Here is a 12,259-nt window from a genome sequence, read left to right on the forward strand (position 1 = left end):
GATACCACTTGAAAGAACCAAAAAGTGCGAGTGGACCAGCCTGAGAACGCGCAAGCGGAAGCGGTAGTACAAAAAATACAATAAAATGAGAGGTACGAAAATCGTAAATGTAGAATTACCTCTTTTCTTGATTTACTTCGAACCTCCTTCATTTGATTCGTTTACGCAAGACTTCAATATAGAAGTCCTCTAAAATTGCGTCCACACCACACTGAAATTTTGGGATCCCTCAATCCTTTTTACTAGAAGAAAATTAATTAAAAAAACACACCAAGTGTGTGTTGGAGAGGGGCGGCCGAATTGGAGAATTAGGAGTAGGAAATTATTTTGTGTTTTGTGTTATGTAATCATTACTCATTTCAAATATCTAATATACATATATATACCTTGTATGGATGTATTAGAATGTATCTAGATTCATTATATAATCTACAAAGTATATATATATATATATATTAATTATTTGAAATAACTAATGAATACGTAACAAAGCAAAAAAATAATTTCCTCTCCTGCTAGAATTCCACTCAGCCGTCCCCTCCTTTCATGCACACTTGATGTGTTGAACTATGGTTATTTTTTCATTAAAAAAACAAACTGATCATAAAATAGACTGAAGAAGCAAAATCACAATCATTTAAAAGATTCAAGACCATCATTGCAATAAGCCCTATTTACATTTACATATTGTGAATCGCATAGCTATTTGGATGATATATGTATATATACTTGATCCTTTTTTTTCATTCCACTTTGTTGCTAGTTATCACCATCACGTATTATTAATTATTTTTTATGATAACTTATTACACAATTGTTTGTTAATAATTCTTGCTAATTACAATATTTATAAAATGATTTCTACAATTAAAACTCTAAGCTACGGATAAAATTATCATTTAAATTTTTTTCACCAATTTTCTAATTTTTTTAGGGCCTAGGGTACGGATAGTAGATTCAGAGTTATGACTGAATATTTTATTATAAATTAAGATTGTGTCTTTCTCTATATATGTATACTCTATATATATATATATATAAATTATGTATATATATTTTAATTATATAAAAAATGTGAATACTATATATATATATAACGTAAAATATGATATGAATTTTTATAAAAAAACAGTTGAAAAAGTGGGAATTAATTGAGTTTTGCAGTACCACTCCACAAAGTGATGCAATAATATTACATGATATTGGCAAGGCCACTATGTTACGTTAGCCAATAATAATATAAATTCGATCACAAAACACAATTTAGCCCATCCTTCTACGTTAAATGTTTATGCTTTTTTTCTCTTTCTTTCCTTAAATTTCTCGATCTCGATTCAGATCCCATCATCAACATCATCGTTTTCGATCAGATGAATAGATAGGCAGATAGTAATGCATTTTAGCTAGAGAGAGAAAGAGAAACACAGACAAATTAAGAGAGAGAGAGAGAGAGTAATGGCGGCGGTGTCACCATTAGCAAAGTACAAGCTGGTGTTTCTGGGGGATCAGTCCGTCGGCAAAACCAGTATCATCACCCGCTTCATGTACGATAAATTTGACACCACCTATCAGGTATATATATATACATATATATATATATATTTCATTCTCCTTTTTTCTTTTTCTTTTTTTTGTTTTTAAATTTTCTCTTTTCGTTTCAATTCCATTAATTTAATCACAATTACATTCGATCAAACTTTTCTATTATCTGTTGGTGTGAATTTCCAATGCTGCGTTCATTGTGAATTAGGAAACCTTGTTGATTATTCGATTTATGATCACTATAATTGGGAAAATTGCAATTGTAGTTTTTTTTTTTTTTCAGTAATGGTAAATTGCATTAATGAAAAATAATAGTACAACACGGTTCAATCATCAAAAATCCCTTCAAACCAAGGGATACTCCATAATCTATAAAGTCCCCATGTACAGTTTTATAGCTTATGGGATTCGTAGTTTTGATCTTCTAAAAAATTGATTTACAAGACTAAAAAAAAATGCATTTTAATCGAGTTATATGCAAATCATATGTAATTTTTCAGTCAAATTGGACCAAAAATGGCTAAAAGTATAAAAATTTTAATGTTGAGGGACTAAATTATGAAAATCAATTTATTGATGATTAAAAATATCACCTTCCTAAATTACAGGATTAAAATTTTATTTTTTTCCTGATATAATCGTGATCAATATGTGTATATGGGTTTTACATATATATATATATATATATATATATATGTGATTTTAATACCATTTGAAATTCGATATGTATCATTGTTTTATGTCAATCTTTCTGTTCATAAATATATGCAGGCAACCATTGGCATAGACTTTTTGTCGAAAACAATGTACCTAGAAGATCGAACAGTTCGCTTGCAGCTCTGGTAATATATTTCCTTTTTCTTGTTTTGCTTCCGGAACTTTGAACAGCCTAATAACATACATAGTAATTAAGGATTAATACAATTTATCTTCGTGTGATAATTTTTGAAAGTAAATTATCTCTTCATGGAAAATTAATAGTAAGTTATCCCTTTGCATTTTTTAAAATAAAGCAATTCATCTTTCTATATAAGAAGATAAATTGATTCATTTTGAGAAATAATGGAGGGTAACTTGATGCATTTTTAGAAACACAAGGAGGTAAATTGCAGTTCTTTTTATAAGAGATAATTTGCTCATTTGCAATATAACAAGAGATTTACTTGTATTTTTTCCTAATAAGTATTGTCGTAGCTATTTGTCTCGGTGGCCTTCCTTTTCCTTTCCAGATAGGGACTACTATGTGTATACTTGATGAAACGTGATTGGTTTATATAAGATTTAACCTGGTTTCTTGACGTTGTAATGTGATTAAATAATAGCCGTTATAGGAGAAAAATTACACTTTTAGTCCAATCAGATATGGCGTTAAACACTTTTAATCCTCTGCTTAAATAGTCTCCAAATTGAAAAAAAAAAAGTCGAAATATTAGTCTTCTGTTGTATGGAATTTTGAAAATAGTGCCAAAATTAAAAAAAATTCGATACATTTAATCCCATATCCAAATTTCTGTAAAGCACAAGACAAGAGATTACATGTGTAGTGTTTTTCAAATTCTGGGACCTTATTGAAAATTTTGTAGAGTATAGGACTAAATACATCGAGTTTTCTCAATTTTTGGATCATTTTGAGAATCTTATCAAATAAAACACTAAATATGTTGAATCTCCTATCTTATGAGACCAAAAGTGTAATTTCACTCGTTATAGGAAAATTTGAATGTTGGGTAAGAAAGCTGTGAAATTACATAATAATCCTCACGGTGATTACAGGGATACTGCTGGACAAGAGAGATTTAGGAGTCTGATTCCCAGCTACATTAGAGATTCTTCGGTTGCAGTGATAGTCTATGACGTTGCTAGTAAGTAATTAGAGTAAATGTTATATTTGGTCCCTTAAGTTTTCATTTCGAATAACTTTAGTCCTTCAAATTCTTTTTTTATTTTAACATCCATAAACTTTAGTTTCTATCTCAATTTGGTTTCTCGGGCCATTTTCTAATGAAAATATTTGCACAATTTTGACTTTTGAGAGGATAAAATGGTCAATTTAAGTTTGATTTTCTCATTTTAGTCCCTTAAATTTGTAAAATTGTCAAATTAATTTATTCTCTTTGTATTTGAATAATGCAACTGCACTATGTGAAAATAATGAAAATGTGAACTCTTGTGATATAATAATATATTGCTGAACTTAAAATAAGCAGTCTTTTTTTTTTTCATTTTCAGTAGTTAAAAAATCAAAAGTATGAATAAATTTCATAAAAATTAATTTCTAATTTGAAAATATAATAATTAGAAAATTCTATGTCAGTATTTTTTTGATTGGAAGAGTTAAAGATAAGTTTGAAAAAGTTAAATGTCAAATAATATTTAGTAAATATTTGGGGTTTCGAAAAGAAAGTTGGTGGAATATACTTTTAACTAAATTTTTTGGGAGATTTCATATAGATAAGTCATTTTAAGAGGTTTTTCAAATTAGATTTTTTTATTCAGATTAAATAAATTTTATAAAATTTGTTCATAATTTTAATTTTTTTGAGAACTTTTGAAAAAAAAGTATTTTAATTTAAGCAATATGCCATTATTATGTTCACAAGAATTTAAAGTTTTCATTATTCACATAAGATAAGTACATCAAACATAAAAAAATAAAAAAAAAAAATTTGTTTCCTGTAAAAAAATGACATATTTGACAATTCTACAAATTTAAAGGATTAAAGTGAGAAAATTGAATTTAAATTAACCATTTTATCCTCGAAAGATTCAAAATCCAGTCACGTTTTTGCCTAAAATGGGTGAGAAATCAAATTGAGACAAAAATTAAAATTTAAAGATGCTAAAGTTAAGAAATGAATTTGATGGATTAAAATAATTTTAAATGAAAACTTAGTAACCAAATGCCCAAGTAATTATATATGAATTGGCTACAAGTTTTCAAATGCTTATTCATTTAGAAAAGGTGTTAAATGCAATTTAACCCCATGTGATATGTAAAATGAATAAATACCCCTCTATGAGAAAAGAATTAGCAAATTACCCCCTTTTATTTCAAAAAATGAAGCAGAGTATCCCCTATTTATGGTTTAGATAGGAAAGTAATTTGCTTCTTTTTCCAAAACACAGGGGGTAATTTGCTATTTTTAATTTTTAGAAGAATTTTTTTTCTCATTTCTCAAATCACAAGAGGGTAAATTGCATTTTTTTTTCTTTTAAAAAAGGGTATTCTTTGAGACGGATTAACGAAAAGAAACATTCAAAAAAACGTCATGGAAAAATTGAGAGAAACCTTCTTGTGTTTGGCAAACACTGCGACAAAACGACGTGTTGCAAATATCATCAATTCTTAGGCTCGAATTTGCAGCTGTTTCTTTTTTTTTTAACATAAGACTGTTTCTTTTTATATGGCAGTTCTTGTTAGGAAAAAGAGTCGCTACATCCGTCGTTAATTTGATGAAACTTTTCTCTGTTGCAACATTCGTCATAAAATTTGAATTTTCTTGCAGTGATTAATCCTTAAATTCCAAGTAACCGAGTAATGAAACTTGGTCTACGTTGGCTAAATTGGTCACTTTTGCAGATCGACAGTCATTCTTAAACACTTCGAAGTGGATTGAGGAAGTAAGAACAGAACGTGGCGGTGACGTTATTATTGTCCTCGTGGGAAATAAAACTGATCTTGTCGATAAACGGTGAGGGAACAAACATGTCTTAATCAATTCAGGTTTTTCAAGTGTGGGATGTCTTTGATTTAAAGGGTTTATTATCTCGAATGATTCTAATGAACATGCAGGCAAGTCTCGATTGAAGATGGGGATGGTAAGGCTCGTGAATCGGGAGTCATGTTTATAGAGACCAGTGCTAAAGCAGGTTTCAATATAAAGGTAAAGATACCTCGTCGGCTCATCTATTACATCATTCAAATTTTTAGAAGTTAAATCGTTTTAATGTAGGATAATTACACTCTTTTCCTATGAGGTTTGATACATTACACGTAAATTTTTTGTGGTTTGAAAAATTATATTTGGCACATTTGAAATTTGTTTTCATCTAACAAATAAGTCCCATCGTTAGTCAAAATTTATCAAATTTACTGATATTAACAAAAAAGTATATAAAAAAAATTATATTTACCTTTGATTCACTTATTGTTGACTTATTACATGTCAAATAACTTTTTTATGACAAAATTAGCCTCTTATATATTCACACATTAATGCATGTGAGGAGGTATATTTTTACCGTTATAAAGATAATTTAGTTCGAACAAAATTGTTGGGCCTACAATAACTAAGTAATAAAGTAATAGAATATAAATATCAACTTTTATTCATTTTATTTTATTTTTTGTTAGTATCAACAAATTCAGTGAATTTTGACTAATGAGGAAATTTATTTATTAGACGAAAGCAAACATCAGGGTTGTTAGACGTAATTTTTCAAAGCACAAAAAATCTACGTGAATTACACCAAACTTTATGGAAGAGAAGTGTAATTATCGCTTTTAATTTTTGATTCCTTACACACATTAGTCAAAGAAATAGATACATGTACCCTATGATACATAGACACGAACACGTATAGTATGGATCATACATGTACTTCGGATCCTATGATGCATAAATATAGCATGGAACACTTGAAATCCTATGATGCATATATAAACTCCAACATGTGCAGTATGGAACGACATGACATCGGCATAAGATCAGTGTCAAAGGCATATTTTTATTTTTATTTAGGAATAATTACACTGTTGTCTTCGAAGAGTAAGTGTAATTACACGTAAAATTTCATATGGTTTGAGAAATTACATCTAGTATCCCGACATTTATTTCCATGTAACAAATAAATCCCTCCGTTGTCAAAGTTCACCGAAAAAATTGAATGAAAAATCATATTTACTCCCAATCGATTTATTATTAATTTATTGCAGGTCAAATAATCAGTTTTAACCAAACTACCCTTATAAAGGTGAAGATACACCTTCTCATATGCACTAACGTGTAATTATGTATAAAGGTAGTTTGGTCAGAAAAAAAATTGTTGACATTCAATAAGTATTTAATATTTCAATCAGAAAAAAAAAATGATTTTTCATTTCAACTTTTTCGCTAATATCAACAAATTTAGTGAATTTTAACTAATGTAGTGATCTATTTGTTAAACGAAAACAAATGTCGGGATTACTAGATATAATTTACCAAAGCACAAGAAGTTTATATATAATTACACCAGAGAGGACAATATAATTATCCCTTTTATTTATTTATGAAGAATATATGGCATCTAGATACTTATCGTAGACTAATCTTGTCGAAAATACATAGATGATCTTTTTAGATTGTAGTTGGAATCACAATGTTGATGCTATGGCAGCCTCTCTTTCGAAAAATAGCTGCTGCGTTGCCCGGGATGGAAGCTCTTTCTTCCACAAAGCAGGAGGACATGGTCGATGTGAACTTGAAGCCGACATCAAATGCAAACCAGAACGATCAACAGGGCGGTGGCTGTGCGTGCTAGAGATTGTAAGAAAGTTAGGAGGTGGGGAAGGGACGGCTAATTCTCAGTGAGGATGCAAGTCTCCAACTTTTGATACAGTTTGGACACTGCTGAAACAGGTTTTTATGGGACTTAGGATTGGGATTCATTGATACATACTATGATACTGCTTACAGAACTTGATTTGATTAGCAGGTTGTATAATATGTTTCTAGATCATGTGTTTGGTTGTATCGTCGTATAGAAAGAAAATCAGCATTTTGCTTTATGCATATATGTAGAAGCAAAACTCCTTACAGCTGCACATGGCTGGAAAACCTTCTTTGGTTTGGAGAGAAACTAGTTTAAAATTTTTGACATACAACAGGTTTTTCAAAGGTTTGTGATAACTACAAATGCTCCTGTTTTCGAAAATTATAAATACTCTCGTAAAATTACAAATACACTAACAAATAGTCCCTGCAAGGAGCTAAGGGGGTAGTTATATCTGCTGTTATGCAAAATTTCAAGTACATTTACATCTACACGATGTCAGAGGCAAAAAATACACAAAACCCCGAAAACAAATTATATTAACGCCTCTTTAGAGATGTACTTATATTAGACCTGAAGTCCGGGACAGTGATGTAATTTACCCTAGTTACATTTATTGTAATAACTCATATTCTTCAGCCTTCAAATATAGACAAACATCTTCAGATACAGAAAATGAAATCAATCAAATGATCTGCTAAGAAGACAGGCAGACATAGATTCAGCTCCATCACAAAATCTTACTATGAAAGGTAAGATAATTGGCCAAGAACATAGTTTATGATTTTGCCAACGAAACCACAACAAATCCTATATTGAGAATAGAACCGAAAATTTGTGTACAATGAAGTATCAGTTGGAAAGTGAAGACGCGGTTACAGAGTTCCTATGTACATCGATGAAAAAAACTACATGGTAGAACCAAGATGCAAGAACAGGAAGGCATGGTAAGATTGCCTAAATTGAAAATGTTGCCGACTGATTGTTGCACAAAAGATTGCAAGAAGATGAGAGGCAAAGTACTTCAAACATTAGCGTACCCATCGCTGATCTGTCTCACTCTCAATGTCAGATATATCAGGATTATCGTTCCTATGCTAGACCTGATAAGGAAAACATAGCAGTAGGAGTAAGTGTAAAGCCTCCCAAGCCACAGAAAGAAAACATAAGAGCAAGCAGGAGAAGTTAAATATGTGAACTACAGTCAAGGAGAATTTCCGAAATAAACCGAAAGAGCCGAAAAAATTAGTGCTAACCACTCTCTCCTCTCTCTCTCTTCCCCGTTTTTCGACAATCTACAAGTATATAAAAGAACCTAATAGTGACTTTTTAACAGTTTACAGTAAATAAAAAGTAGAAAATAGGTAAAAACTAAAATATTCTATCATTAAAACGTAAAGCATCAAAAGAGATGACGGTTTCAGATAATTTATGCGTCTACATATGTATATACTAGCAAAGAGTGTGTGCGTTGCACGTAAAATATATTATTTGCAGTAAGAAATTTAACAGTAAAAGTAATGAAATTACTTCATTGCTGAATTTTGATGTGTTTTATTTATCGTACTTTGAATTTTAACTTTCAGCATTCATTCTTTTTACAGAATCTCATATTCTAAATAATGCTCTTCTATTACTAATGATATCTTACAAAACAAAAATATGACAATAAGATATTCGATCTAACTAAAATTCTAAATTACTTAATGAACTTCCCCAAAATTAAAATATTAACAAATGAAAAAAATATTTGAACACAAAGTATTTAAAAAACTTACAGTTCAGAACTCGTAATTAAATTTAAGAAGCAGAGTGGTAAAAGAGAGACTTTGGATCAAGAATACAGAACAAGGTTAGAACTTACATGACCGAAAAGAGGAGAACTACTCTTCTTGAATTAAAGGAGGGAGATCGCTTGTACTTCCTTGATCTGTTAGCAGGTACATCATATACTCTCTCCGTCGCGTATCTATCTGTAATACATCCCGAAAAAAAAGATGAACATGTGATTCGTATAATACAGTGCACAACATACCATGTTAAACAAGTAAATCTCACAGAAAAGGGCAATGATATAGTGCATGCGTACAGTTGAAATGCCTAATTTGCTCTATCTGAAGAAATTCTTCGTCTTAGACAAAGAAGAATGAATGAAAAAGATTGCTCCCTGATAACAGTACAACCCTCGTAATGATACATAAGGGTCAAAGACACACAACAAGTAACACTAAGTGTGCAAGTTTTGCATTTCCCAACTATGTGTGAGCAATCAAAATGAGATTAAGCACTAATCTCCCATTTGGGAGATACACCCTCTCTCTTCCTAAAATTTCGAAACCATTCTGTGTTTGATGAAACAGTTCTGCACGTTCGAGTTCTGCCTAACAGAGTTTGTTATGCTAGTTGAGCAGCTAATGCTAAAGATCTACAAATTCTTGCCAAATAACTATTTTCGTTTTTCTTTTGTTAGAGTTCTCTTCTTGCGTAATTTCCCTTCACTATTATCAACACATACTCATATAGAGGAATGTGTACATGATACAATGACAAATGTGCACTTGACTGGAACTTAACAGCTAAACACTTTGCTGTATCGTGGATATTTTTAGACAAAGTTCGACTAGAAATTAATGTATTTGTACAAACATTGGAACGTTGAAGAGTAATCCAGAAAATGATCAATCAGGAAAAAGTTAAATTGATTGAACAAGGTTAACGACCTTTTGAAGCGACCTTGGGTAAGTCAGGGATGTGGTTCATCAAGAACTGCATCAACTTTCCTCCAAACTGCAAGAAGAAATCCCGTTGCAGTGACCTCTGCAAAACAATAGTTCTCAATTTACAGTGGCGGGATTAAAGTGGCGTAGTAACAAAAGTTCAAAATTGCTATATACTGAAATCAATACTGGTCCACCCAAAAGCATTTTCTGAGGACTACAGACAATAAATCCGAGCAATATAAATTAAGATAACATACGGCTAAGGAATCATCACACTTCAAATAGCCAATAGATTCTTCATTGGATTTCGGAATCTCTGTCTTTCCTTTCTCAATATCAACATCCAAATTGCAAGGTGCATTTTTCTGTGCTTTATCCATCTTGAGGTTGGTATGGTTTAGCAAACTGGATTCAGTATTCAAGCATATCTCATTTTTCATCACATTAGGAACTTCCACGCTAAAGACATTTTGAACTAGTTCACGTTGCAGGTTAGTTGCTGCTCCATCTGGCAATACCACCACCACACTATGGACATTTTGGCACTGAAAATAGAGAACAACATAATGGTTTATTCCAGTTCGTGCTGTAAATAAATAAGTATGCCTGATGATTAAGCATAACTTGCACCAGTATTTTCTCTTTAAATTATCAGAAACATCTGCTAGTCTTGCAGATGGAAAGTCAAAACGGTTCCGCGAGGATAATTATATTTCTTTGTGCAATAAGATACCAATTTCAGAGCTCAAACTTTAATTGAAATGGTAGACAAAGCTGTGAAACATTGATTTTTATACGAGTAGCAGTTAGATTTCTGCTCAAATGTTACTCTCATTAATTATTCAAATCCCAAAAAACTACAACACAAAAAGGGTTGAGCCAAATATCACATCAAATCACAGATTCGGTATAACGTATCCAATTGAGGGTGATAATGACATATAAAGCACATATTCACAGAATACACAAATATGGTCTGTCAACCACCTCTTTGGCCTCACTCACCTTCAGCTCAAGACAGAAGTTATGCAATAAAAGGCTTTTGTCCACACTTAAAAGCCATCATCACAATGTTTACCACAGTAAAAACTTGTATCTACCTTGCATCCTAGCACTCAGCTACTGTATCCGTTCAGTTACGGAAAATTATCTAAAACTCATCCAGAGGGAAAATGTTCAAACATTACAATTCAAAAACTAAATCGTGCAATAAAATTTCACCTTTTTTCTCGAAAAAACCACTAAATTGTTTGTCAGTCGAAAGTTCTCAGAGATTCAAAGAAAAATCAAATTCAAAAAATTTACCAAAAGAAGTAATATCAATTCTCCAACGAAAAACTGCAGCAAATTGGGGGCAAATCCACGAATTTAACAACTCATGTAAAAGAATAAAATAAAATTGAATCACTAAATCACGGAGCTACACTTCGAAAAATGCAGTTCAAATTACACATTCCCGCAAAAGCCCAACAAACCGAAAGCAAAAAAAAATCTCACCTCTTCACTGGAATTAACCGCCATTGCCGAAACGATGAGCGAATAGGAAGAGAGACGCTCCAGAAGCCGGAGCTCTATCCCGGACTCTTCCTACCGCATTCCACTCACGTCACTGCCAAATTTGCATGTGAATCTCTGTGTGTTCCCACACACACCTGAGCTTTATATAGCAGTAGCGTAGTACTTGAAGTTGCAGCGCGTGAGTGTGTTTTGGGGGGGGGGGGTAGGGCGTAACGGCAGGAAAGCTCCTGACACACGACGACATTGACGATGACGACAAACATTTTCTCTGCTGGGTTTGGACAATTATGCCCTTGGGAATGCTGGTTGGTTGGGGTTGGGGTCGGGGCTGGGTTTGCGGTTCGGTGAAAGGAACCAAAATCGAAAATTCAGCGTGTACTGTACGGGGAAATCGAATCAAGATTTCCAATCTGGTACTTGGTCCTTTTGTTAATAGGTCTTCGGTGAGTGGTCTGTCGCTTTGTCGACAACTACTACATTTATGTAAAAAAAAATTGGACAACTGCTCTTACATAATTTCATATGTTAATATATGTGAGAAAAATATTATTTATTAAAAAAAATATTTGATATATAATGAATTAGTAATAAATTAATCAATCATAGATATAAATTTTCATTTCTTTTTTTTAATAACAGCAAATTTAATTAATTTTGATTGACAAAAAGTTTTATTTGTCAAAGGAAACAAACATTATGAGTGTTAAATGTAAATTCTCAAACAATAAAGATTAACGTGTAATTACATTAAATTTTAGAAGAAAAAGTATAATTTTTCCTTTTATTAGTATAGACTGAAAAGTAATTGATTCTGATAATTCATTTTTTTTGTTTGGTATCTAAATATAGGTTTTTATTTAATTATAAGTTAATTTCCAAGATTGATTTTTTTTTAAAAAAAAAAAACAAGAAGAGTGATGCGTTCAAAAAATACACGGGTCTAA

At 31.5% G+C, this 12,259-nt stretch overlaps 2 protein-coding genes across 3 annotated transcripts; one reads left to right on the plus strand and one right to left on the minus strand.

Annotated features, from left to right (window-relative positions):
- On the plus strand, positions 1,274-7,968 carry LOC105171213 (ras-related protein RABH1e). 2 transcript variants are annotated; one of them, XM_011092249.2, is made up of 6 exons: positions 1,274-1,572; positions 2,314-2,384; positions 3,316-3,404; positions 5,123-5,234; positions 5,336-5,426; positions 6,922-7,968. In XM_011092249.2, the coding sequence occupies exons 1-6, from the start codon at positions 1,456-1,458 to the stop codon at positions 7,063-7,065; spliced, it is 624 nt and encodes a 207-aa protein (XP_011090551.1). In that variant the 5' UTR covers positions 1,274-1,455; the 3' UTR covers positions 7,066-7,968. The 2 variants fall into 2 exon arrangements, with proteins under 2 accessions (XP_011090551.1, XP_020552226.1); XM_020696567.1 differs by having other exon boundaries at positions 6,941-7,968.
- Positions 7,798-11,503, minus strand: LOC105171214. The gene is made up of 5 exons (XM_011092250.2): positions 11,295-11,503; positions 10,055-10,342; positions 9,798-9,894; positions 8,942-9,050; positions 7,798-8,180 (listed from the first exon to the last, which is right to left on the minus strand). Exons 1-5 carry the CDS (start codon positions 11,316-11,318, stop codon positions 8,102-8,104), a joined length of 597 nt encoding a protein of 198 aa, XP_011090552.1. The 5' UTR covers positions 11,319-11,503; the 3' UTR covers positions 7,798-8,101.

Source organism: Sesamum indicum, linkage group LG9, assembly GCF_000512975.1.
Source record: "Sesamum indicum cultivar Zhongzhi No. 13 linkage group LG9, S_indicum_v1.0, whole genome shotgun sequence".
Taxonomy (NCBI): domain Eukaryota; kingdom Viridiplantae; phylum Streptophyta; class Magnoliopsida; order Lamiales; family Pedaliaceae; genus Sesamum; species Sesamum indicum.